At 39.3% G+C, this 25,126-nt stretch overlaps 1 protein-coding gene across 1 annotated transcript in view; it reads left to right on the top strand.

Moving 5' to 3' along the window:
- Positions 1-8,502: 8,502 nt before the first annotated feature.
- Gbe1 (1,4-alpha-glucan branching enzyme 1) overlaps positions 8,503-25,126 on the top strand; it is a 248,144-nt gene continuing 231,520 nt past the window's right edge. The window contains exon 1 of the mRNA XM_038345354.2: positions 8,503-8,743. Within this exon, the coding sequence (XP_038201282.1) occupies positions 8,610-8,743 (134 nt within the window). The 5' untranslated portion in view covers positions 8,503-8,609. The remainder of the gene's footprint in view (positions 8,744-25,126) is intronic.

The raw sequence follows: 25,126 nt of genomic DNA, 5'->3' as shown, positions 1-25,126 counted from the left end.
CCAAATGTTATTAAGTTAAGTAAAGCTTAAAAATTTTGGATAAGAATTTTTCTTGGTTAAAACATATATTGCCCTTCACATTCCCCCTTTCCCATGAAAACCAGGGCTATACAAAAATTATACTTGTGTTCGAACACAGACTCTCTTAAGTACACTGTCTTATGCAGCCTTCCCATGCCTGTGCTTTTTCCATAGGCTTACTGAAGACCTTACACAAACACGTGATACTGGTTGAAGCAGAGTCTGGCAGGGAGAACTACTGCATTACCAGCTATCAGTCAGAGCAATCAATGCACTCCCTTCTCAGAGTAACTCCGTACCGATTAGCTCAAATATCCATCCTTTCTTTCTCCCATTATTTTGTGCTTAAATGTTTGCAGAAATTTCAAGTACATACAGATGTACTGGAGATGTCAGACACAAAACACCCACCATAGGTGATATAAAGGCATAAGGAAGAGTGTAACTGAGTGAAATAAAAATCACCATTTTAGAATCAGGAAAATTGCTTCACTCTAAGCGAGAAACCCTGCTGTTCAGAGAATTTGTTCACCTTTAGGTCACTGGTTCTCCTTCAACTTATGACAAAAGTAATTGAAAATCATTGTCGTTTAAAAACTCTTCCATGCCAACTTAGGAAAAAGTTGTTTGCCTCACTCTGGTTTCAGGTGATGAAACTCACATCATAGAGAACATTCGTCACACGGAATTTAAGTATTTAAGCAATGATTTTCTTCAGAGTTCTCTGAGAGGCCAGGCAGGCGACAGAGGGAGTGTGTAGGAAGTTTAACTCTGTTCAATGTAATATGTATAGAAGAAATTATACCTCATTGTTGTAGGAGCTGCTTGTTGGTTTCCAGCCACCCAGACTCCCAAAATAATCACACAGAAACTATATTATTTACATCAGTGCTTGGCGCATTAGCTCTAGCTTCTTATTTGCTGACTCTTACATTTTAATTTAACACATCCTCATTAATCTGGGCATCGCCACGAGGTTTGCCTACCAGCAAAGTTTCAGCAGTCTGTCTCTGGCAGCTCCATGGCTTTTCTCTGACTCTGCCTCCTTTCTCCCAGCATTCAGTTTAGTTTTCCCCACCTAACTAAGTTCTACCTTGCAATAGGCCAAGCCATTTTCTTTATTAACCAATGGTATTCACAGCATACAGAGGGGAATCCCACATCACCTCATAAATACCACCAAAAGTTGATACCATGTGATTCTGGATAACCATGTTGAAGTTTCAATTTAAAAATCACTTTAATCCCAGCACTCGGGAGGCAGAGGCAGGCGGATCTCTGAGTTCGAGGCCAGCCTAGTCTACAAGAGCTAGTTCCAGGACAGTCTCTAGAAACTACAGGGAAACCCTGTTTCAAAAAACCAAAAAAAAATATCACTTTATACTCTGTATACCATATCAAAGACTTATACACTATCTAAAAACTTGGACAAGACATAAGTATAGTAGGCATTTCAAATTTTAAATTTCCATGTTAAATACTTCATAGTAAATGAAATTGTCATCTTGTTTCTTTAATATGCATGTTCCTGCTAATCAGAACTGTAAGTAATAAATCAGAGCGATCAGAATGTGTTTTGTGGATATAGAGCTCAGACTGATGGGTTTCTTTTTAATGCTTACTGTCAACCCCTAACAACACAGCTTAGACTCATATAACATCTACTGTGTGCTAGATATTATCTTATCAATGTAGTGTCACTAAATATTCTTATATAAGTAACACATTTTGAAAAACCAAGGGGCACAGAGATAAAGTGCATTGCTAATGTTATAAATGTCAGAAATTGTGACAGTCAGGTCACACTTTTTTTAAAATCAACAATTTTTCTCATCCTCTTGAAATCCTTATTCAGTCCTAACATAGATCTCTAATCTCCTAACTATCCAATATAGCCAAATTTGATGGGTAAAAAAGTCTTTGATAATCTCAGAGAGAAGTTTCTTAGTCCTACTGACCTTTCGTTTTATTTATCCTGTGAATATAAAAATCTCAGCTTCATTCAAATATTTAGACTGGTTACAGTCTTGGTTGACTGGAGGCATCCACAGGTCCATCTGCTGCCACCTGGCACCAGACACCCACAGGGCAGCCTGGGTCCTTACTGTCTGGCCTGGGTGAAGGCATCCCCATGCCCACCAAGCTTCCAGGAGGGAAGAGCCATTATGACGAACAAATAGTGGTGGAAAAATGGGAAAGAGACACAGGACTGTCCATGGGCTGTGGAAAGAGGCAGAACTGAAGAAGAAAAGGTAGTGCGGAAAGGCTAATGTGGGTGGTCTGCTTGTCACCTGGGGTCTGGGTGACATCTGGGCCCAGATTGCTGCCAAGGAGCCATGTCTGGGTCCATGGTGCTACTACAGCTGGGTTCTGTGTTGACATCCATATCAGGCCACCTAGATTGGTATGGCCCTGTGGCCACACCCCAGGTTGCTTTGTGGCCTTTGGTGGCAACATGGGTCATGGTGATATTGGTACTTGAGCTGTTGCTGAGAGCCATATCTGGCTCCCTTGCCCCGTGTTGTTTTGTGTTTATGTGTCTCATTTCTGTTATGGGAGCTGCATGCTTCCTGTAAACAGTGATAAGACGTGCAACCCAAGCAGAACTTGTTGACAGTGAATCATCCTTGTGAGAAATCCCAAGATGACCATATTCCTTTTATACCATGTTGGGTAGCATCTTTATTTCATTCATGAAGCCTGCTACTGGATCCCCCTCCCCTAAATGGCTAACAGTCTAGAGAAGAGATTACAATTTTTGAAGGTACTACTTTGGGGACAAGAATATAAGTAAGCTGTGACCGCAGTAGTATGGGGCATTGCTGTGGGTTATTTCAGCACAAAAGGATATTGCCCATACAAGGAAGGAACTATAATGGGGAAAAAGGCATAAGGTTCCTTCCTGGGATCCCAAACTTTGCAACCCAACCCATGTGAATAACAGAATAAGGAGGAGGGAGAAATATATAGAAGTGATGGAGACTATGCTTAAAGTAATACAGTGGGAGGGAAAATTCACAGTACAGCATGCTGATGGGAGCCTTATGGCCGAGCACAAGAATATGTAACAATGAAGGAATACTGTATATCTGAACTGCATGAATTAGGACTTCTCTATTTGTGCATGTATGTGGTGTAGGAATGTACATGTGTCTGGTTGTGCTTACTTGTGTAGGCATATGTGAAAGACGGAGGTTGGTTGACATTGTGTCTTAATTGTCTTTCTGCTTTTTAAAATAATCTTACTTTATGTGTATGGGTGTTTTTTTCTCTATGTATAAATGTGCACCACATGTATTCCTGGTACTGCATAGGTCAGAAGCGAGAATCAGATCCCCTGGAACTGGAGTTTTGGATGGTTGTGAGTCACTGTGTGGTTAGTAGGAATTCAACCCATGGCTCAGCAAGAACAGCAAGTACTCTTACTCCATTATCATCTTTCCAGCCTACATATCATGCTTTGAAACATTATTTTTATTTTTAAAATATGTATACGTTAAGGTCTCTCCTGGGAAGTCAACTAAGACTGTCCTATCACCTAGCTGAGGAGTTCTCTGAAGAGTGGATGGAGGGATGGGGGAAGGAGAAGGAGCAGGAGGAGGGGAGGGGGAACTGGGACTAGTATGTAAAAATAAGTAAATACATACATGTATGTGTGCATGCAGATTATGACATGAATGGAAATGCAGGTGTCTACAGAGTCCAGAGGTGTCATATTCCCCCACAACTAGAGTTAAAAGTGGTTGTGAGCAGTCATTTGTGCATGTTTGGAATTGAATCTAGGTCTGTTGAGCCATCTCTCTAGCCCCCCCCCCCCCCCCGCCACACACACACTTTACAGGCTGGACAGTGAGCCCAGAGATTAATTTCTCTCGAGCCACCTAGTCCTGGGGTTGCAGGCACATGCCATTATTCCTGACTTTTATATGTCTGCTAGCATCCATCTCCCCACCCTGAGAAAAGATATTTTAGCAAAGCTTGAAATATTATTTCTTGTGTCATAACTCACAAGACTGTGGGATACAGGGAAGTGTGTGATTGGTATAGACACCCTGGAAGCAGAGAAATCTGAGCAAGGCAACTAGCATCCTCCTTGACATGCAGAATATGTAACAGGAGACAGTTCAAAGTCAACCATTCTGATTGACTGAGTCAGAGAAGCTATTACAGAGACTTGGTTGTTGACATCTGAGGTCCCATGATTGCCAAGAACTGAAGACTACAGAGGAAGAATAAGGATTGCTCAGAGAAATGGGCAAGAAAGAAGTGGTATGTGATGTCCACTTCAAAAGGCCTTAAAGAACTTTATTGACAGTAAAGAAGCTAATTGAGTAGGGATTTTAGGACTGAGTTGGAACTTTAGTGTTTTTGCTGAACTCCCATGCCAGAATATGAACTTTAATGAGCAAGAGTGTTGTTACAGATAAAAACAATTTAGACTAGTGACTAAATCAGGTTTTTAAAGTGCTAAAGAAATCTAGAAGAAACAAAGGGGAAGGAAAGAAAAGGACACCAAATGGCAGATATAGCAAGACTTCTGTCTAGCTGGAGTACTGAGGGAGAAACCATCAGGAGTCTAAAAACATACCTGGAATTTTTAGAAGTGAGAACTACAGTTCATGGACAAAGTAAATAAGAAAATAGTACAGGAGAAAATATTTTTGTCCTATGTTGGACAACCATTTCCCCAAAATATTCTGTGTGTTTTTATTCTTTAACAAAGTTTACTAGAAGTAGAGACTTTTCACCTACACGGAAGCTTTTTCATCAGCCAAGTGTGGCTGACAGAAAGGTAAGGGCTATGTTTCTGGCCCATAGCCTGCTAGGTCTAGGAATCTGGCTTGAACTGCAGGTCTAGCAGGTAAGAACACAGTCCTGCTTCCCATTTCCCCTCAAGGCACCTCCACAGGATAAAAACCTGCCCTTTTGGCTTTAAGGAGTAAAAAGATAGACATCAGCACTAAGGATGAAAAAGCAACATCCTAGGGTAAAAAAGCAGAGCAGCTCAATGATTACAGATTAGAGTATTAAATAAGGGAGACATTTATTATTTATTTATTTATTTGTTTATTTATTATTTATTCATGCTGCTGCATCTAGCATAGCGGAAGCAATTGATAGCAATTGATACAATGATGAGAACTTTTCATGCTGTATTTGATGTTCCTCATGTCTTATTTTAATATTTCTTTAGACGTTAAGTCCCAAGGCCAATTTTTAATTTCTAGAAATGGGTGGTAGTGGGCCTTCAGAGATAAAGTTCACCCTTTGTGAAACTTGATTATATAATGCTGCTAGTTTACAGACTTGGAGAAGCATCTGCGAATTTAAACAAAGCAGGCAGAGAGCTCGAATGAAGGCAACTTGTAGAGGCAGAAAAGAATCTCACAGCCGTAAGTAAAATTTTTATTAAAATCAAAGTGCTGGAGACTGGCTATCTCCCAATGAGTTGCTGGCTAAAGGCACCTCTCAGGATTGACAAATCACAAGGGTCATTGCCACTGATGTTGGCTGAAAGTTGGAACTAGACAGGAAGCTTGTTTGTTTGCTTTGAGACAGGGAGGGTTTCTCAACAGACCTGGTTGGACTTGAATTTAGAGATTTGCCTGCTTCTGCCTTCCAAATGCTGAGATTAAAGGCGTGTGCCACTACCAACCAGCAACAGGAAGTTCCTATTGCTGACGGTAACACATACTTGTAGGACTTGGAGAAATCAGACTGGGCTAAGCTGGAAGCACCACCTCCCTCCACGTCCACACATTTGTAGAAGACACAACACAGGTACTGAGAAAATCTGTCCTTAATTATCTTCTTAGTTTGTACCTCGCATGTCATGCTACTAGCACAGAAGGGTGTGCTAAGTGGTGGCACAAGGACAGAACTAATGGGTACAAACAACGCATTTCCTATAGGTCTTGAGGCTTACTTTACAGGAGGGAACTAATCAGGTAAAATAAGCAAGGTCAAAAGCCCATGGCTGTAGGAGCTGAAAACAAATTCTAAATTACATCATCTTACTGTGGGCATTCATCGTAAATTCCTTACCTTCATTCCATCATTGTCTCATTCTAGTCCAAGCACCATCTTCTCTTCTAGATATTATCGCTGTCTAGTTTTTGGCTAAAATTACAGCTTCTACAAGATTCAACATGACTCTGGCACTAGCTCACTTCCTGGTACTCTCCTGCTTCTCTGGATACCACACACACACTAGTTTGCTTTCCCTTCTTCCCTTTCCTCCTTTCTTTCTGACCTGAGCATCTCAAATCCCCGTGTCAGAAACTCTTTGCCTGGAGTGCTGTTCCTCCATGGCTGCTTCTTATAGCAGTATAATCTAAATGGCAGTACCAAATGGCATTCCTTGAACACCAGAACTGAAGAGGTGCATTTGATCCATATTAATTCTGGTGCTCTGGCTCCATTAGACTGTGACATGACAGTGGGCCCGGAAGTCCTAATTAGCTGTACTATGTGGGCAAGGGGTTGGCATATGGAACTTGGGGTAGAGTAGGTTCCTGCTCTTGTGGAGCTTATATTTTAAAGACTAACATAGACCCCATGCTGTGTTCACTGTTGCACAGAAGAGGAGGGCCGAAATAGTCTATTACGAAAGAAGTATGGGATTCGGAGATGAGCTATCATTTGTAATGAAACATGAATGACGGCTGGAAAAAAACTAGCCAGAGAGAGCCCACGGAAGAAAATTCCCCACAGACAAGACAGCAACCTCAGTGGTCACAGAATTCTGCTACTCCCAGGAAAGTCCATGCCACTGCGGTACAAGAAAACTGGATGGTAATGGTAGTAAATCCAGATTACATAAATGTTTTAAGGAAATCCAAGTTTATATTTAAATTGTTAATGGCATTATTTGACTTATAGTGTAGAGTTTAACTATTCAAAAGATGTAAAACCTGCAGCAGCAGCATCTGGAAGGAGTTAAAAATGTATTCTGGTAAATGGAGTCCAATCTCAGAATGCACACTTTCACCAAGATAGGTAATTGATTAAATATCAATTTCAGTTTGAGAAACTCGCCAGTCTGAAAACAGGGCGTAGGTAAGAATGAGTGTGTATGGGTGATGTCTTCCTGTTTAAAATGATAAAAACTCATTTTAGGCAGGGTTTATTCAGGAAAGCTCTGACCAAATTTACCTCCTCATCCCCTTTCTTTCCTCTATATCAATGGCTCAGTTTTATATCAATAGGTGAATAAATGTTTATGTTATGATAAAGTTAGTGGTACAGGTCTCATAGCCAGCTAAGTGGAAATTTCAGTTTGAAGTGATGGACATTAGTATTTACAAAGGCGGTGGGGAACATGTTCAGGTTAGATTTGTGTCTACTAGGTATTTCTTCCTGAGTTTCAAGTCCCATGTTATGCTTCAAAACATTTGCAGGTTCTCTTTTTTATGCCTTTATCCAAGACCTCTACCCGTTCACATTGAGGTCCTATATACAGCTTTCAATTGTTTCTTAAATGTATCACAAAAATCCCCGTTTAAATGTCGAAAGCACAATATTGATCAATACTGTTCCTTCTTCAGACTACGATTTTAAGATTTCCAGGTTTCAACTGAGTTATACTCAAATCTCTCCAGTTTTGAGTACAAAGTAACTTGCCACCTCCTGAGCACTACAGTCCATTTCTCCTGGTGTGCAATTCTGCATTATTCTTCTTTATTAAAATTATTGTATGCACGCATGAATATATGCCTGTATATCAGTGCACAAGTGCCAGGAGTGGTCAGGAGACAACATGCCAGAGAGTTGATTCCCTCCTTCCACAATGTGGTTTATCTGCATTGTTGGCAAGAACCTTCTACGTAGTGAGCAATCACGTCACCAGGTCCCCAATTCTGTACTCTTAAAAAGGAACCACTGAACTGAAAGGACAGAAGGAAGTTATAGTTGTGAGTTCGGCCTGAAGAGCAATGTCTTGTTTTATCACTGCCATTAAACAGGAGAGTGAGTTCAGTTTAATGATGTTCTCCTGGTCCGAGCTCATCAAAGACAGTTTTGCGGGTAAAAGCTTGAGGAAACACAAACGCCTTTCTGATACGTTGTTGGCTGTATGAAAGTTCTTGTTTTTCCTGTGGCTTCTTATATCGGGGTATTCAGGCAATCACCCAAAACTGTCTCGGTTAAATTCATTAGACACACTAAACGTAGGACAGTTAAGGGACTTTAAAACACTCAACAGTTTAACGTCATCTACATTTAACTGCTCTCCTGGTGAATTTCCTATTTTGTGTTGGTCACCACCGCTAGCAAGAACTCAGGAACTAGAGCAGAAAGTTGTGTCAGGAGTGAAGACAACGGGACAGGAAGGGGAAGGGAGGGGGGAGTCCCGCCTCTCGGTGGCCGGCCAGCCCCGCTCAGCTCCGAGACCCAGGTGCCGGCCGCGTGAGTGGGCGGGGGCCTGTGCTGGGGACGTGTGTCCCGGGCTCACCCCGGCCCCGCTCGGCGGCTATAAAGGGCAAGTCCGCGGTGGCTCGCCTAGGCTCGCCCGGCTCCGCCCCGCCGCTCGCATTCCCGCTCGGCCCACTCGACCCTCTCGGGCCTCGGCTACTCGGGCTGCGGCGAAGATGGCGGCTCCGGCGGCAGCTGACAAGGGCTCGGAAGCGCATCTGGAGGCCGCCCTGGCCGACGTGCCCGAGCTGGCCCGGCTCCTGGAGATCGACCCGTACCTGAAGCCCTTCGCTTCGGACTTCCAGCGCAGGTACCGGAAGGACCCCCGACACTGCCCTCCGCCCCGGGCCGGCCGGCCTGGCGGAGCGCGAGCGCGCTGCTTTCCTCCCTTCCGCGAGGCCCCGCCCCTTGCGCGTGCCAATCATGGGTGGGCGTGGCTCCGGCCTCGCCCCGTTTGTCTTGGGGAGTCGGCCGCTTCCCGCACGTCCGCCCCGTTCGCGCGCACTCCGCGGCCGCGCGCCGTGTCCTACGTGCCGGGCGGGCAGCTCTGGGCCCACCCAGTCCGGTCTGAGACTCGTTCAGGCACTCTCTGGTCCTGTGAGTTGCAGTGGACGTGACGCCAAGCGTGTGATTGTGCTTTTCAAACTTTGTGGTTTATTTCCGAGCAGGGCTGGTGCAGTCTTTCAGGCGGACACTGATTTCCCCAGTGTTTGTTCGTCTCGTCTTTGATCATATTTCTCTCTTAAACCAACACTGAAGAGTGTACGTAGGGCAACACTTGCGGACGTTTGACCTTGCCATCCAGGAGAGGGAGGAGGGTGTGGATAGCCAACCTGTAGAACTCAATCCAAAAGCCTTTAATTTTAACTGATCTCGACCATGCTTCCCTCTATTGGAATCAAATTTGGAATCAAATAATTATGATCAGCTCAGATTTAGTTTTAAAATGAAAGTAACTGTCCCCCCCCCCCCCGCCCCCGACAGTGGTTCTCTATGTATCACTGGCTGTCCCAGAACTCGATCTATAGACCAGGCTGGTCTTGAACACACAGACATCCTCCAGCCTCTACCTCCCTGAGTGCTGCGATTAAAGGCTTGTGCCTCCACTGCCAGGCTGAAAATAACTTCTATTCTAACTGGAGTGGTTAAGATCCTATTTCAAGTATTTTGTCATAGTCACTTTTTACACCCTCACCTCCGGAGACAGGGTTTCTCTGTGGCTTTGGAGCCAGTTCCCGAACTAGTAGACCAGGGTGGCCTTGAACTCACAGAGTTCCACCTGTCTCTGCCTCCCGAGTGCTGGGATTAAAGGCATGTGCCACCACTGCCCAGCCATGGTCACATTTGTGATACCAGTTTCTTCTCTAAAGCCCAGATACTGTGAAGATCAAAGCTAACACGGCAGCTGATTCTACAATGTCTCTTTTTTTTTTTAATAAAAATATTTCTACCTAGCTAGTGGCATTGGTGATGATGGACATGATTTGATTTGGAAACACAAAGAAACCTTAAGTTCCTGTCCTCGTTTTGTCATGTGATTTAGCACAGTGACTTAAATGACTTTCTAGTATGAAGCTGATGAACAAAACTGCTAAAGATTGTAAAACCTTTGTAGACGTCATAAGCAGCGTATTCCAGAGTTGACATATTCGAAGGAGTGAGCCCTCCTGAAAGCCACCGGGCTAGACAGACACTCACTTTAAGCATGTTATGATGCCCTTAGATTAAGTATTGGGGAAGAGACTGGTAAAATTTTATCCAGAAGGTGCCAGCCTGTGCTAAGAGATTTCTCAGGCAACCCTTGACATTCAAACACTTGATCTGATTTTGAAATAACTGATTTTTCAAACAAAAACAAATAATTTATCTTTTCTTTCTGTATTTTTGTATGAAACCATTTACATGGGTCAAAAATCAAAGCAATTTGAAAGGAATATGATAAGGTCTTTCGCTCACCTCTGTTCCTGTCTGCCTCATTCCTTCATCTATTCTCACCATAGATACAGTTTTTTTTTAATATAAAAACTACTTTATTGTAATGAACTCACAAATTCAAACAAAGGGCAATGGCCAGCTTTCTTGGAGGTCCTTCATTTTTTAATGACTCTGCGTGTGTGGTTTGTAAAATGCCCTGTAAGTAACTCTAAAGCAAGGGTTGCGGAAATGTTTTGTCCGCGCCCTGTTTTCAGTTTTCAGTGGCCACAAGCAGACAAACATCATTATCCCCTTTTTTCTTTTGTATACTTCATACTCAGCTCCACAGGGATTGAAGCAATTATAGTCATCTTTCATGGTTTGTCAAAATTAATGAGAAGAACAAAGGCCAGAATAAAGAAGCGAGAGAATCCAGTGTTCATGGTGAGAAGTCTGGCCCAGTGGGTCCCTCTGTGCTTTACTGTGACCAGGACACTACTCTGTCCTTGGTTCTGGGTAATTGATATTTTCCAGCACACATGTTCCATTTAGGCATGTCAGATAGTAATTTGGCATTTGGCTGTGATGACTTTTATTGTCAACTGTTGAAGAATAAAAACTTTTTTTTTACCCTTTGATGTAATTTTGCCTTTTGGCTCTTCTTGTGAGGGCATTGCATTCCCACTCTCTAGTGACTGAAAGTAACAAGGCCCCACCTGGGAAGCAGAGAGCAGCCCTCACTGGACAGCTTCAACCACCGCCATCTTGTGTTTGACTCCTCAGCCTCCTGAGCTGTGAGGAGATATGTTTTTACTTTTTATAATTTATCCGGCTACCGTATGTTGTTGAAGGCACAATAATAGTAGAAGATACTTATCTTATTTTCATCTTAATTTTTAGTAACCCACGTGTCTAGTATGTGCTTGGCCTAACACAATAGGTGTGCTTATTAAATAATGTGGAAACTTTGAGGTACAACCATCAGTATGTCAGAATGGTGATGGGGAGGCCTTTTCTTCTCACGGATGGATCACCACTTATTTTCCCACTCACCATTGCTTCACCTGGAATTCTGTTTTACATGCTCTTTCACCTTCTGTGAGAATTCCAAATCCAGTGCAGAGTGTGAGTTATTTTGCATCATCCATAAAAAGTAAATACTTTAGTGTATGTTTGCCATCTCATCGATTGCGTCCTAACGTGACATTTTCTACTTTGCTCTTTCTAATTTTGTGAAACTTGCTGTTGTACTCCAGTTCGCTCTTATGAGTGATTACAACATTTGATTGCTCACATCCTGCATGGCAATGGGAGTTGGCCAGAGGGCTCTCCTCACAGATCATTCAGTGATCTAGGATTATGAAGGATTTGTTTGAAATTTCTTTCTCAGTTCTAGTAGCCTGGAAAAGAGAAAGTGTAGCTATGATTTGTGTTTAGTTTTTGCCCAACACTGAGCCCTTTATGTAGAAGACGTTGGGCTAAGCCAATGGTTCTCAACCTGTGGACTGCGATCATGGGAAATATGTGTTCCAATGTTTATGATTCACAGGTTGAGACCGGTTGGTTTGGTTTACATTTTCCTAAAACAGAGGGCTGACATTTTTGAACATTGCTCAGATAGATACAATTGCCCTGCCAGTAGTCAGTATTCTTTGTTTAAACTTTACGTATTTTAAGTGTATATTATGATATTTTATTTTCTAAAAATGATCTACTTAGGGGGGGATACACAGTTTTCCTGGATTGCCAATGAAACAGTTGGTAGGGCTGAGCTGGGACATGCATTTGTTCCTTCTGTCTCAGAGCATGATCTCACATGTGTCGAGACATAGCCAAGGTTATTTGTACTTGGCGTGTCAGTCATCATCTCTACAATTGTTGCTCACAGAATAAAAATTCTAAATGTGACTTATTGGTGTACTTTTTTCCCCATCAGCACCCAGCCAAACTGTGGATTCTGAAGAGAGTCAATTGTCAGTGGTCTTAGAAGGCAAAACAAAATACCAGTTATGAGATGTAGCTGACCCGCTATTCTGTATTGGTGGACTCATTTGCTCTCTGCAACAGAGATCTATCATCATTCCAGAACCACTCTTGGGTTAGAGAGAGGGGTGAGCAAGAGTCTCCGACCTCTTCTCATTTTCAGAGTGTCATACAATGACGTAATAGGACATTCTGTTTAGAAAAGGCTCCAGCGCCAGCTGCACCACCTCGGAATAAATCCTTCTTTGCATGGGAACTTCTTAGAGGCTTCCTTTCAGCTCTCAATTTGCTGGGCCCGAGACAGTGAGTTAGATGATTACACAGCCCTGTGAGTGAGGTGTGCTGTAGGTTTCTTACTTGAAAGCATGGACTGTAAATGGAGGCTGCTCGTTTGTTTTGTGTCTGGGTTGACCAGACCCAAATAATCACATAGTAACTATATTAGTTACAACACTGTTTGGCCATTGGTTCATGCATATTTCTAGCTAGCTCTTACATATTAACACATTTCTATTAATCTGTGTATCACCACAAGGCTATGGCCTACCGGTAAGGTTCCGGGACATCTTTCTCCTTTGGCAGCTGCATAGTGACACTCTGACTTCGCCTACTCTCTCTAAATATTCTCTTCCAGCCTGGTTATAGTCTGCCCTGCCATAGTCCAAAGCAGCTTATTTATTAACCAATGGTAATAAAACATACTCACAGCATGCAGAAGGGAATCCCACATGAATGTATTATGTTTCATTTAGCAGAGCATGAATGAATGAAAGTCTGTTTTTCTGAGGGTACTGTGGCTACCAGGTACCTTTCACCTAAAGTCAGCAATCCTTCTCTTTCTCTCCAAAGAATTCTTTCCTTGTGGTCATAGACATAAGCGCTCATCAGCGTTTGTTCTTGTTTTGAATCCAGGATGCTTTTATGTTTAATAAACAAAGTCCAATTTGGTTTTTTGTTGGGGCTAATAGGAACCTGAAACCTCAACAAAAGGAAAACCATAAACATAGTTCTTCAATTTACATGTATTGATCTGTTTAATAATCTCATTGTATATTCTCTGATCTGTTTAGTGATGGTGAATAACTTATAAAGCTTGATTGATTTTATTGTCTGTGATTTTTTTGTTTTATTTAAACTTTTATTTTTCCAAGTAAAACATTTAATTAAAATATATCATTCCCTCCTTCTCCATACTACCCTCCCACATTCCCCCATTCCCTCTTAAATTCATGACCTCTTGTTTTTTTAATTATTATTGTTACTGACACACTCACCTACCCCCCCCATAAATAAATACGATCCATGGAGTTCATTTAGTGTTACTTGGACACTCCATGTTCAGTTGTTCTGCATTTTAGTAGTTAAGCCTTTTATGTTCAAATAATCCAAATAATTTTTTCTCTAAACTTAGGTCCATTACATCCTAAATATAAAAATATTGTGGAGTGGTTTTGTTACAAAGTTTAATAACAACACGAAGAGAAGATCCCTGCTTTTATAACTGCCAAATAGATTAGAATCCAAGGATATCATTTTCTTACTCAGTGGAAAAAACATATAAATATACTTTTTAGGATCTCTTGAGGACTAAAAATATACCTAAACATGCTTAATATGCTGTAACTTGCAGGTATTACTTAACTTTTCAGCTTAAATATTATTTTCACTACATTTAATTCTGGTTAGGTTCTTTAGTACTGTTTCCTGCAATCAAGCCAAGACCTTAAATTCCCCATTGCTCTTTGTTTTCCTAATTAACTATGTTGTTCTTTCTTCAGGGAATTGTTCTCTTTCCTGTAGAGGGGATTGGGCGAGTGAGGTGAGGCAGGTGGCAGTTTTAATCACAGTCTAATAGAGAAGGAAAAGAGCGTGTTTAAACTTTGATCCTTAATTTGGGGTGGAAATGATGAGGCAATTGCCAGTTGTCTGTCAGCTGAAGGCAGGATGAGTCCTGGGACATAAGCATAGAGCTCCTTTCATGGAAAGAGGTAAATGCTAGCCTGCAGAAATCCAAACTCACTGTTCTCTTGATCTCCCCTCCTGTCTTTTCTCCTCTTTCATCTGACTGGTAAGTGTTCATATTCTTGAGCATCAAACAGCTGCAGGGATTTTCTTCCTCCTGAACTCTGGATGCTAGACAGATGATCACACCGAGTTTACTAATAGCCAGGAGAACTTTGAAAATAAGACTAATGTGTAAGAAAAAAAATGATGTTCACTAAAAAGTTAGAAAAGAAAATGTAGTCTTAGAATATTATTCATGACTTTTAGTATGAAAAATTAATTTTGTGGTCCTGCCTTTTTTCCTTTTTTGTTGTTGTTGATGATATTTGATAATTTTAAGATGCTTTTTAAATAAATTTAACTTTTTAAACATATATGAAACAAAGGAATAACCTATTCCTAGGCATTTTAGTGAAGTCATTGAACAGTCAACTACAACGAGGCACAATTTCTGTGCAGAAATAACTTTTATCAAACTGAGTATTATGTGTAGCAGGTTAATAGTACTTATAAAGTCATAGGACATTTAATGAAAGAATTGCAAATTGTATTTAAAACCATTTCATTTTGAGCCAAGTAAAGACTCACAGGAAGTTTCAGAAACAGCACAAAGAAGGGTTCTGTAGCTTTCACCAGGCTTGCCCTGTGGTATTCTGTGGCATAACTATAGTATGGTACCAATACCAGGAAGTTGAGATTGATGCAATCCAGGAACCGTATTCCCATTTCTTCAGTTTTATAAATGGTTATTTTGTGTATGTCTACTTCTTCATGATTTTAGATTCTTATTCTTGTGAATGTCTACATCTTCTGGCTTTAGATGTTTATTCTTGTGCGTGTCTACATATTCATGGTTTTATCGATGTGTATATTACTGAAACTGTCACTGTGGTAAAGATATAGAATTGTTCTGGTACCACAAAGAAATTCCTCATGCATAAAATTCACATTACTACTCTCTCACCATTCCTAAATTTGACAATTACTGACCTAGTTTCTAGCTCTATAACTTTTTTCATTTTGAGAATATTATATGAATTATATCATATGCAAACTTTTGAGACTGATATCTCTTTTCTTCTCCCAGCATAGTGCCTTTGATATCTAGCTTAGTTGCACTTAGAAATAATTTGTTTCTTTTTGTCACTGAGTAGTATTTCATCCTGTGGGAGTACCATCTGCCCAGTTTGTTTATCTGCTTACCAGCTGAAGGGCGTTTGAGTTGTTTCCAAGTTTTAGATATTAGAACTATTTTACTAAAATGATATGAACCTTCATGTATATATTTTATTTGTTAGGGATTACTCAAGGCTGATTATGTGATAAGTATATGTTTAGTATCATAAGTAGTTGTAAAACTACTTTCCAAAGTTTATCTTTTTCTGTCTTATCATCTCTGAAGAATCCAGTTTTATCTGAATCCTTGTCCGGATTAACACTATATTTTATTAGTCTCCCAATAAGTATATGTAGTCATATTTTTTTCATAGCTGCTTAAGATCATATTCATTGAGTCACTTGCTATCTGTGTGCTCTATTTGTTGAAATGCCTTTATTTGGTTTAGTTTTAAAACTAGATTAATGTTCTTTCCTTTAAACAAAAACTCTTTGAGAGTCAGAGTTCTTTTCATATCCCACCTATGAGTCCTTTGTCATTAATGTGGGTCACAAATATTTCCCCTCAGCCTAGTAGCTTATGATTTCATCTAAATATGTATGGTCTTTCATGCATACACACACACACACACACACACACAAATATTTTCATTTTGAAATACTATGTATTGAACCATTCTTTTAAAGAATATAGTTATTTTTGTTCTAATGAATACACTCTTCCTATCTCTAAAGATCAAAGTTATTTTTCTAAAGGTACTGTTGTTTTACATAGTATATTTAAGTCTGTTTTTCCTAACTTTTGTATAACAAAAAGGATTATGTGAAGTTTATTTATTGGCTGTGAATGTTTATTGGCTCATTTTACATTATAACATGCTGGTCTTTGCTCAACTCTAACTGAAGTATACTAGCAGTTATAGTTGTAATATATATTCTAGTTCGTTCATAGCATGAGGATGAAATAGTCGATCAACTTTCTTATTTATAATGTCTTAGAGGAACTTCTGTTTGTTATCTTCAGGCAGCTAAAAGGGAAAACCTGGAAAATATATAATTGAACCTCAGGTACTTTTATTATTTTTTTCGATTTTTTAATTTTCTTATTTTTATCACTTCAGAATATTATTGATTTATATTCTAGTTGTTGAGAATTTGTGTAGACTTCAATTCATAATCTTAATTTGATTTAAAATATTTCAAGGTTTTAAGTGATATGCTTACAGTATTTTTTGGCTCTATTATGTACTCATTGGATAAATACTATAGGAAATATATTTTAAAAACCTGCTTTTACTCAGTTTATCTTTTTGATTGATTTAAATGATAGGTTGATCATGTAAAACTTTTTCAGATGTTCTTAATTGTAGGAGTGAACTTGTTAAATCTTAAATAAGGTAATACCAATATTCCCAAAATTAACTTCTTTTCTATCTTACTGAAATTGGCCTTTGGTTTATTTCAGTCTTAATATTTACTTTGATGTTTATCAGGATTGATTGTTCTAGAAATGCTGCTAGCAATTGGAGCACATCAGTTTCCAAAGAAATAGGCTAGATGTTGAAATGTAACTGTTGTTAGCACATTGATTTGACAGAGGTTGTGAAACTTCATATAGGGTGGAGAAGTGAGATTTTAGAGAAGTTCTACAATGACAGCTCATTGTAAATAGACAGACCTTATATTAATCCAACTAACCAAACTACTAGATTGGCTTGTAATCCATAATGACTTTTTAAAACCCTTGCTGTCGGGAACAGGGTTTCGTCATTGGCATTATCCCAGTTGCTTCGCTTACTGCTACATTATGACTTTAAGGGGCAACCTACAGAGGGTGACTTACACAGGGGTTGTCATCCCCAGAAGTCGTGTTGCAGGCTGTATGTAGGCGTCTGAGTTGTGGTCTCTTCATTGATTTATGTTCAGAATCTATTTCCAGCATTCTCTTTGTCACAGGCATTCTTCTACACAACATAACAAGGACAAGTAGAATAGGCTGCCTGTCTGACAGCAGCTCAATTAGTGAAGAGAATGTCAACACAGTAGATAAACCTGGGTATAATTCTGATACAGTCATCAGTCCTGTTAGAGAAGGGGACAGGTACCGCCAAGAACTTCATTTTACATTCTTAAAACTATTTTTCTGTAAAAGGAAGAATTAATCCTTCAGGATGTGGGCAGTTCAATGAGACTTGAGATTCGAAGCACTAGATGAGTCATTCATTAATCTTCATTAAAATAATTAGTGAAGATATCGTGCGACCTTATTCCTGGATTGTATTACTTAATGTGAAAGTTTCCTTGCAAAAATGGTTCAGTTGCAAAATGTGCTTTTATAAGAATTGCCACATTCTGTAAGCACCGAAGCTTGTAAAATGCATTGTAAATCATATCTGATGACAAACCAGCATGCTTCTTCATAACAGACAAGCACATTTTGGAAGTAAGAGTGGGTTATTTTTAGAGATAGTGAGCAATTCCGAAGTAAGCTAAGGTACTCCATTTTTTAATGAATCAGGAAGTAGGGGATATTAAGTCAAGTGTCACTTGGCTAGGAGGATTCCAGAGGTAGAAACGAGTGTCTAGTGCTTTCTCCTTAGCCCCCCACCCCCCCAAGTTTCTTGCCTAGATCAGCACTGTGTAATAGTAATATAACATGAACCATGTGAATACTTTAGAATTTTTTAGTAGCCACATAAAAAGGCAAAGTAGATTCAATCATTTAAATATCTATTATTTAATTCATTGGGTTGGATTAAGAATGTCACCCCAACATGCAGCTAAAATTTTTTTTCTGATCATATACTTCAGATTTTTGCCAATTAGGCCTTGCAGATCTGTATGTTTCCTACTGAAAGCACATTTGGGCTTTGTAACAGTGTGTGGCCGGTGGCTACTGCATTTCATAGGGAAGGTTTAGGTTATGTGTTTGAAGCAGGAGCTTTTAGAGGGAGAGTGAGCATGACCCCTACAAGGAGAATAAAGAGGAAATTAAATAAGTGGAAAGATTCAGTCAGCTTTGTGTTTGCAGTAGAGGTAATTAGACACATAGAGATTACAATTTTGCCTAAGGGACTCCCTGGTTATTGAACCCTGGTATTTTACTCAGAGAATTAAAGGAATGATATTGTAAATATAAACAAAGAACTAGTCCACATAATTACCTGGAGGTGAGCACATGGCCATGTTTCCCCTCCATTCTTTGAGGCAGCTAATACGAATTTGTTAATTTTTTATTTACTTATTTATTTACATGGTTTTTATGTCAGATTTTCTCATGTTAAATGCATTATTTCTGTCTCATAAAGCAAACTTACAAACAACATAGCACAGAAAATATGAACCAAAATAAATCTGGTAACGATTTACTTCTTGGTGAAGGGCTTAAGATCTTGTGACTGTCCCTGGCTGTATTAATTGTAGACCTTTCTGGATGTGCCACTTTACTTGGACCTAGACCAATTAATAGCCATTTATAACTCTGCTATCCAAATCTCGCTTAGATGCTGTGGTGACTCATTATGACTTGCATTATCACAGAACAAATCTCTTGTTAGTGGAGAGAAAGTTTGGAACGATTGCTTCTCTGTTCCTCTTAAAATAGTGACCACCTTTTAGGCTCAAGTATGCATGGACTTGTGTGTGTTTTATGATCTTTCCTTCATGAGGTATGATTGTTTACTATAGATAAAAATCTATCAGTGTTTATACTTCTATATAGTTTGCACCCGTTAATGAATTTCTGATAGTTCACCTTGTAACGATAGGTGACCTATAGCTGTCAGTCAGATTGTTCCCGTAATGCTGCCTCCTTTCTGTTCTCTTCAAGGTTTTTTTTTTTTGTTTTTTTGTTTTTTTGCCTTAGCACAGCCTTGCAGTATGTGCTGACTCACCTAGCATCCTGGGATCAAGATGCGTGTCTTGAATTTAAGAATAGAAGAATATAATTAGGGAACATATTATTATTTTTTGGTGTTTTCTTTAGAACTTAGAATAGAGGTTTGCACTCTAGGGGTGTTTTGCAAGTATCTATTGACTTGGGGTCTGGTCCAGCTTGTTTTGTAATATTAAAAACCTAGACATATTTATTACTGTAGTTGTTTGGGTGTCCCTAGGAACATTTGAGAGTAATTCTTCAATCATGTTGTGTCCTGTGGTGGGCAAAACTGGGCACACACACAGCTTAACCTTTCTCCTGTCTAATACAGCCTCAAAGAAGATTGTAATTTGTGCATTGTGCTTTTATCGGGTTTCTGTTCCCAATGCAGTTAGTGTAATTTTTCATTTCCTAACAGTCCTTGGGCAATTCTGTTTAACATGCTTTCTATTTCAGAACACTATTCTATTTAAAAACTTTTTCTTTTTTCTTTTTTTTTCTTTGCTTCAGGCCCAACATGATTTTTTATCCTGGCCAATAATTTATACCCTTGCTGGCTTTAGTCACCGTTGTTGTTAAAATTTTAAGTGGACCTACTATGAATGCCTTTTGTGATTGTTTTTATGTCAAAGGTAATGTCGGGATACTGCTGATTTGTTGACATTACCTCTGCTTCACCACAATACTATTTCCTTCTTATTACTAAGGGATGAGATGTTTAATTTTTTTTAACTTTAGTTTTTTGGAGGTATAAGCCATATTAACTTAATAAATGGAATTTTACCTTTCTATTTACTAAAATGTGGAAAGTGTCACAACAGCAATAGCCACACTAGAAAAAGAAACGGATTTATTTGTAGTTACCTCATCCCAATTTTTTTCTTTCTTCAGTTTCATTCACTAGGTAGTCAATTGTCCTCCTAAGGTGGTGTGTTAGAAATTAATGAAACAAGTTGCCTGAATTACTACTTCAATGGTAGCGAGTTAGGTTTGATTTTGGTTTAAGATGAGATATTATTCCAAGCGGAGATTTTAAAGCTGCTCTTTGGGATTGAATCTGGTGATAGATAATCTAGAGAGAATTAGATTTTTATGGGACAAAGCTCAGTAAGCAAGAGCATCTGTGACCAAATCTTTGTTCCCATAAGTCTTTGTGTCAAACACTGAGGTAGATGTTGAAGCAACTGTTAATGTAATCAAGGTTCTCAAGAGATTTTAGGAAATGCGTCTGTCGAGAACTAAGGTTCTGCTAATATTAGAACTCTGGCTTTGTAATAAATCCACGTTTGTGTATATCTTCTTTATACTGTGTGAATATATGTCACTATGGTTGGTTTAATAAATAAGCTGACTGTCCACTAGCTGAATAGGATAAAGTTAGGCAGGAAAACCAAACTGAAAATGAGGGAATGACAAAGGGTACTGTCAGAGGAGTTGCCAGCCAGGTGGAGAATGATTCAGACACACAATATGGGATAGAGGTAAAAGCCATGAGCCTTGGGGCAGCACTTAGATTAATAGAAATGGGTTAACTTATAAGAGCTAGTTTGTAACAAGCCTGAGCTATAGGCAAAGCATTTATAATTTATATTAAGACTCTGCATGATTAATTGAGGGTGGCTGCAGGATAGGAAAACTCTGTCTACAGTGTATCGTCTAAGTTTCTTTTATATCACATGTTATCTTGGTTGGAATTAGTGCTCTTTTCCACTGTGCTGATTTCTGTGTATAGACAGGGGAGGAAAAGGTCTTCTTTGAGGATAGTGATCCTAGTATTAAGAAAGAGCTAGGAAGAGTACTGCTTTTATGAGTGTAGTTGCATTGAAATTTCATTGCTGTTCCTTTCAGCTTTCATTTGTGTTGTGTAGAAAGGAGCGGCAGGGCTGTGTCCCGCCACCCTGCTAACTTTACCCCAAATAATTACACAGAAACTGTATTCTTTTAAACACAGCCTGGCCCATTATCTGTAGCCTCTTATTGGTAAATTCTCACATCTTTCTTTAACCCATATTTAGTAATCCGTGTAGCACCATGAGGTGTGGCTTACCAGGAGAGATCTTAACCTGCATCCATCTCGGAGAGGAGAAGCATGGCGACTCACTATGGCAACTGCCTGAAGCGTCTCCCCACTGCCTGCTACCCCTTTTCCCACAATTCTGTTCTGTCTACTCCGCCTTACCTAATTTTCTGTCTCTTAAAGGGCCAAGGCAGTATCTTTATTAAAAATGAAAGTAACACATAGACACTCCTCCATCAGTGTTGACATTTAGGAATTTTGTCATTGCTCCATCTCTAGTGGAGTATAAAGCTTGTTTTATCCAGTGGAGTGTTACTGGGACTATCAACCACACGTCAGAGCATGCCCCATGCCCAGATGTGGTTGGTCAATGTAAAACAGACTGAATTGTTTTTGTATCAAATTTTATTTTGCTTTGATAATTTTTTGTATTCCTATTCCTATTATTATTATTATTTTTCATTTTCTTTTTTGAGCGAGGGTGAGAAAGAACATGGCATTCGTAAGTTTGAGTGGGTAGGGAGGTGGGTTAGATCTGGGAGTAATGGAAGGGGAAGAATAAGATAAACACTTATATGATATATGAAGAAAGCAATATGTAAATATATGGGATGGAAAATAGTATGATAAATATATTGTATGAAAATGTTAAAATAAAAACAATTTATATTTTATTATTATTTTTTTAAATCATGGTATTATCATGTATTCCTGGTTGGCCTGGAACTCACTTTGTAGACCAGGCTATCCTCAGACTCAGAGGTCTACATATTCCTCCTTGATTGCTGGTGTTCAAGGTGAGTGCAGATATGTTCTTTTGAAATTTATACTTTTAAATGCAGCTGAGGCTCTATCATTCATGACTGATACCAATCTCAATAGCTTTTCTTTGGCCTTAAAAAACATCAAGCATTTTGTTAAAGTAACTATTTCTCATGATTTTAGTGCTTCTAGTTATTATTTATTTAAACCATTTTTGAATTTATGGAAAACTTTGGCTAGAAGTTCAAAGATAATATGAAAGTTTTAAGCACTTAATATTATACAGTCTCAAAGAGATGTTGTTAGGAAGATGGCATTGGTGATGGCTGTTCCCTGATAATGTTGGTTTATTTTCATTCCTTTTTAAATTTAGGTTTAATTATTAATCTGTGGAATAGTATATTTTTTAGTCAGCATAAGCCAGGTTTGAGTTTATATGTTTCTCTCTCTTTCGCTCTCATTTTGAGTATATAATTTGGGTCTTGGCCTTTGTTTAGTGACTTAGAGGTCTGCCACTTGACTATCTGATGCTATTCTTTTATTATAGTTATGGATTTTCTGTTTTCATGAGTATTTAGGTTTTACAGTTGTGCTTTATGTTATTTTTAGACAACTTAGGAGAAGTTTGTTGTAATTCCCTCATGCATTTTCAACACCCGTGATACCCTGGTGTGTAATCACCTTTAGTACTGAAGACTACCTAACTGAAGTTGGAGTAGTATTGTTTGGAACCAGCACTGTCAAAGGCTAACAAGCAAGTGGTATAAATCTCCCGAAGTTAGTCACTTTCAAATCGGAAAGACCAGGACCAAGGAATGTTCTTGTGTTGCTGGGAAACAAGGCTGAGCGCTAATATTATAGGACGAAATACTTCATTCAGTGGGAAGCTTGCAGAAGAATAATAAAGCTTTTTGGTTCTTTAAGTGGAAGGAATTATAATGGAGTTCTTTTGAAGAAAGGAATTGTATATGATGTTTAATTAAGTGCAAACTAAAAGAAAAGAGGTACTTTAAGAGCATCTTAGCTTTTCTTACATAACATGATAATAAATAAAATGGTGTCATGTGACCAGTTAAAGAGTCATTCCAATAATCTTATGAACAATACTATCTTTATCTTTCTTCTCATGGAGTCATCAGAAATATCTGGGAAGAATGCAAAGCTGTGACTAATTTACATTAGATTTCATTGGGATTATTCTGGTGTTTCTGTACAGTGAGATGTCAGGATTGGTGTAAGTTACTGAATGCATTAGGTAATGGGCTAGTTATTTCCAACCTACAGTGCAGTTTCTGCATAATACTGTCGAAGCTAGCTGTCACCTCCAGAGCCAAATATATATATCATTATATTTCAACAATAATTTTGTGGTAACTGGCTCCAACAGGCCTTTTCCTCACTTAGACTTTCTTCTGGTTCTTCTTCTGTGCTCTGACCTTTAAGGTTGATTTTTCTGCTAGCCAGTCAATGGGTGATTAAAGGAGATTATAACTGGGAATGATTCAATAAACTAAGTATTTGAATGATGGTGTGTGCATGATACTACATGATGAGACTTTTGAGAAGCTCTGAGTTTGGCGGGCTTGTCTGGTTTCACCTCCTGTCCTCCCACTTGTAATGCTTCCTGTTGGGACAAGAAAACAAAACAATCAAAACAAAAACAAACAAACAAACAAAAACAATCAGTAATGCCCTGCTTGATTACATGTTGCAGAACATCTAACTTTTAATTGCCTTTTTGTTGTTATTGTTTTCTAAGTCAGAAGAAAATCGAAGTTAAAGGAAATTGCTGAGATTTCTAGGGAAGGCTTCACACTCAGTCCTGAATCCAAAGTGAGATGTGTAAGATATCTCATGCCTTTGTAGACAACTCTGGGTAGTGTACTGGGTCACGTGCCCATGGATCTCGTTAACATGCATGATCCTTATGCCGGGGAATCTGCCTGTGAACTTGCATTTTTAGTCAGTATTTTTATGGTGCTGCTAGACCTGTTCAAGGAGTAAAGAAAAAGCTTGCCTGCAGTGAGTACTTGTTTTTCTCCTACCACACCCTTACACTCACACACACACACACACACACACACAGACACGCGCACGCGTGTGTGTGTAGGTCTGATGTTGATATTTGGTATCATCTTATATTGCTTTTTACTGTACTTGTTGAGATATAGTGTTTCAGTGAATCTGGTTACCAATATTTCATCTAGACTGGCTGACCAGCAAGCCTTTGGGATCCCCCTGTCTCTGTCCTGATAGCACTGGGGTTAGAGAAGAACACTGCTACACTCTGCTTTTACATGGGTGCTGGACATCCAAACTCAGGTAACAATGCTTTTGCAACACGCAACTTACTGCCTGAACCATCTCCTCGCCCCTTATCTTTACTTGTATTTTTAAAATTTAATTTATTATTATAATACCAATTTGGATTTATTATTAATATTTTTCTATAGTCCTTTGATCCTACTACGCATACTGGCTTTGGGGGGGCCTAGCCTGTTTGGATGCTCACCTCCCTGGACCTGGATGGACGGGGGAGGAACTTGGACTTCCCACAGGGCAGGGAACCCTTACTGCTCTTTGGACAGGAGAGGGAGAGGGAGTGGAGGGGGGAGGGGGGTAAATAGGAGGCAGGGAAGAGGCGGAAATTTTTAATAAAAAGAAAGAAGTAAAACAAAGCAGAACAAAGAAATAAAGTGATAAAAAAATTGGAAAAAATCACTTCTAACCCTGGCATGGAGGTCCACCTATAATTTGAACACTTGGGAGGTAGAGGTGAAGGATCATAACTTTGAGGCCAGCCTGGCCTCCATAGTTAGACTGTCAATGAAGAAGCAAAGTAAAGTGGACTCATAAACAACCCTCAACACCACATCTTTGCATATGAAATTCTTAAAACTTTCAGCTAACACTATTATTCTTTCACATTCATCCTATTTTAAAACTAAGGAGTATTTATTTGCTTTTCTGCTTTGAGTGGCTATCAAGGATGAAAGGGTGTTTTTGATTGTTTTTTCTCT

Source organism: Arvicola amphibius, chromosome 10 (assembly GCF_903992535.2).
Source record: "Arvicola amphibius chromosome 10, mArvAmp1.2, whole genome shotgun sequence".
In the NCBI taxonomy this organism is placed as follows: domain Eukaryota; kingdom Metazoa; phylum Chordata; class Mammalia; order Rodentia; family Cricetidae; genus Arvicola; species Arvicola amphibius.
This window is presented reverse-complemented; position numbering and strand designations above follow the sequence as displayed.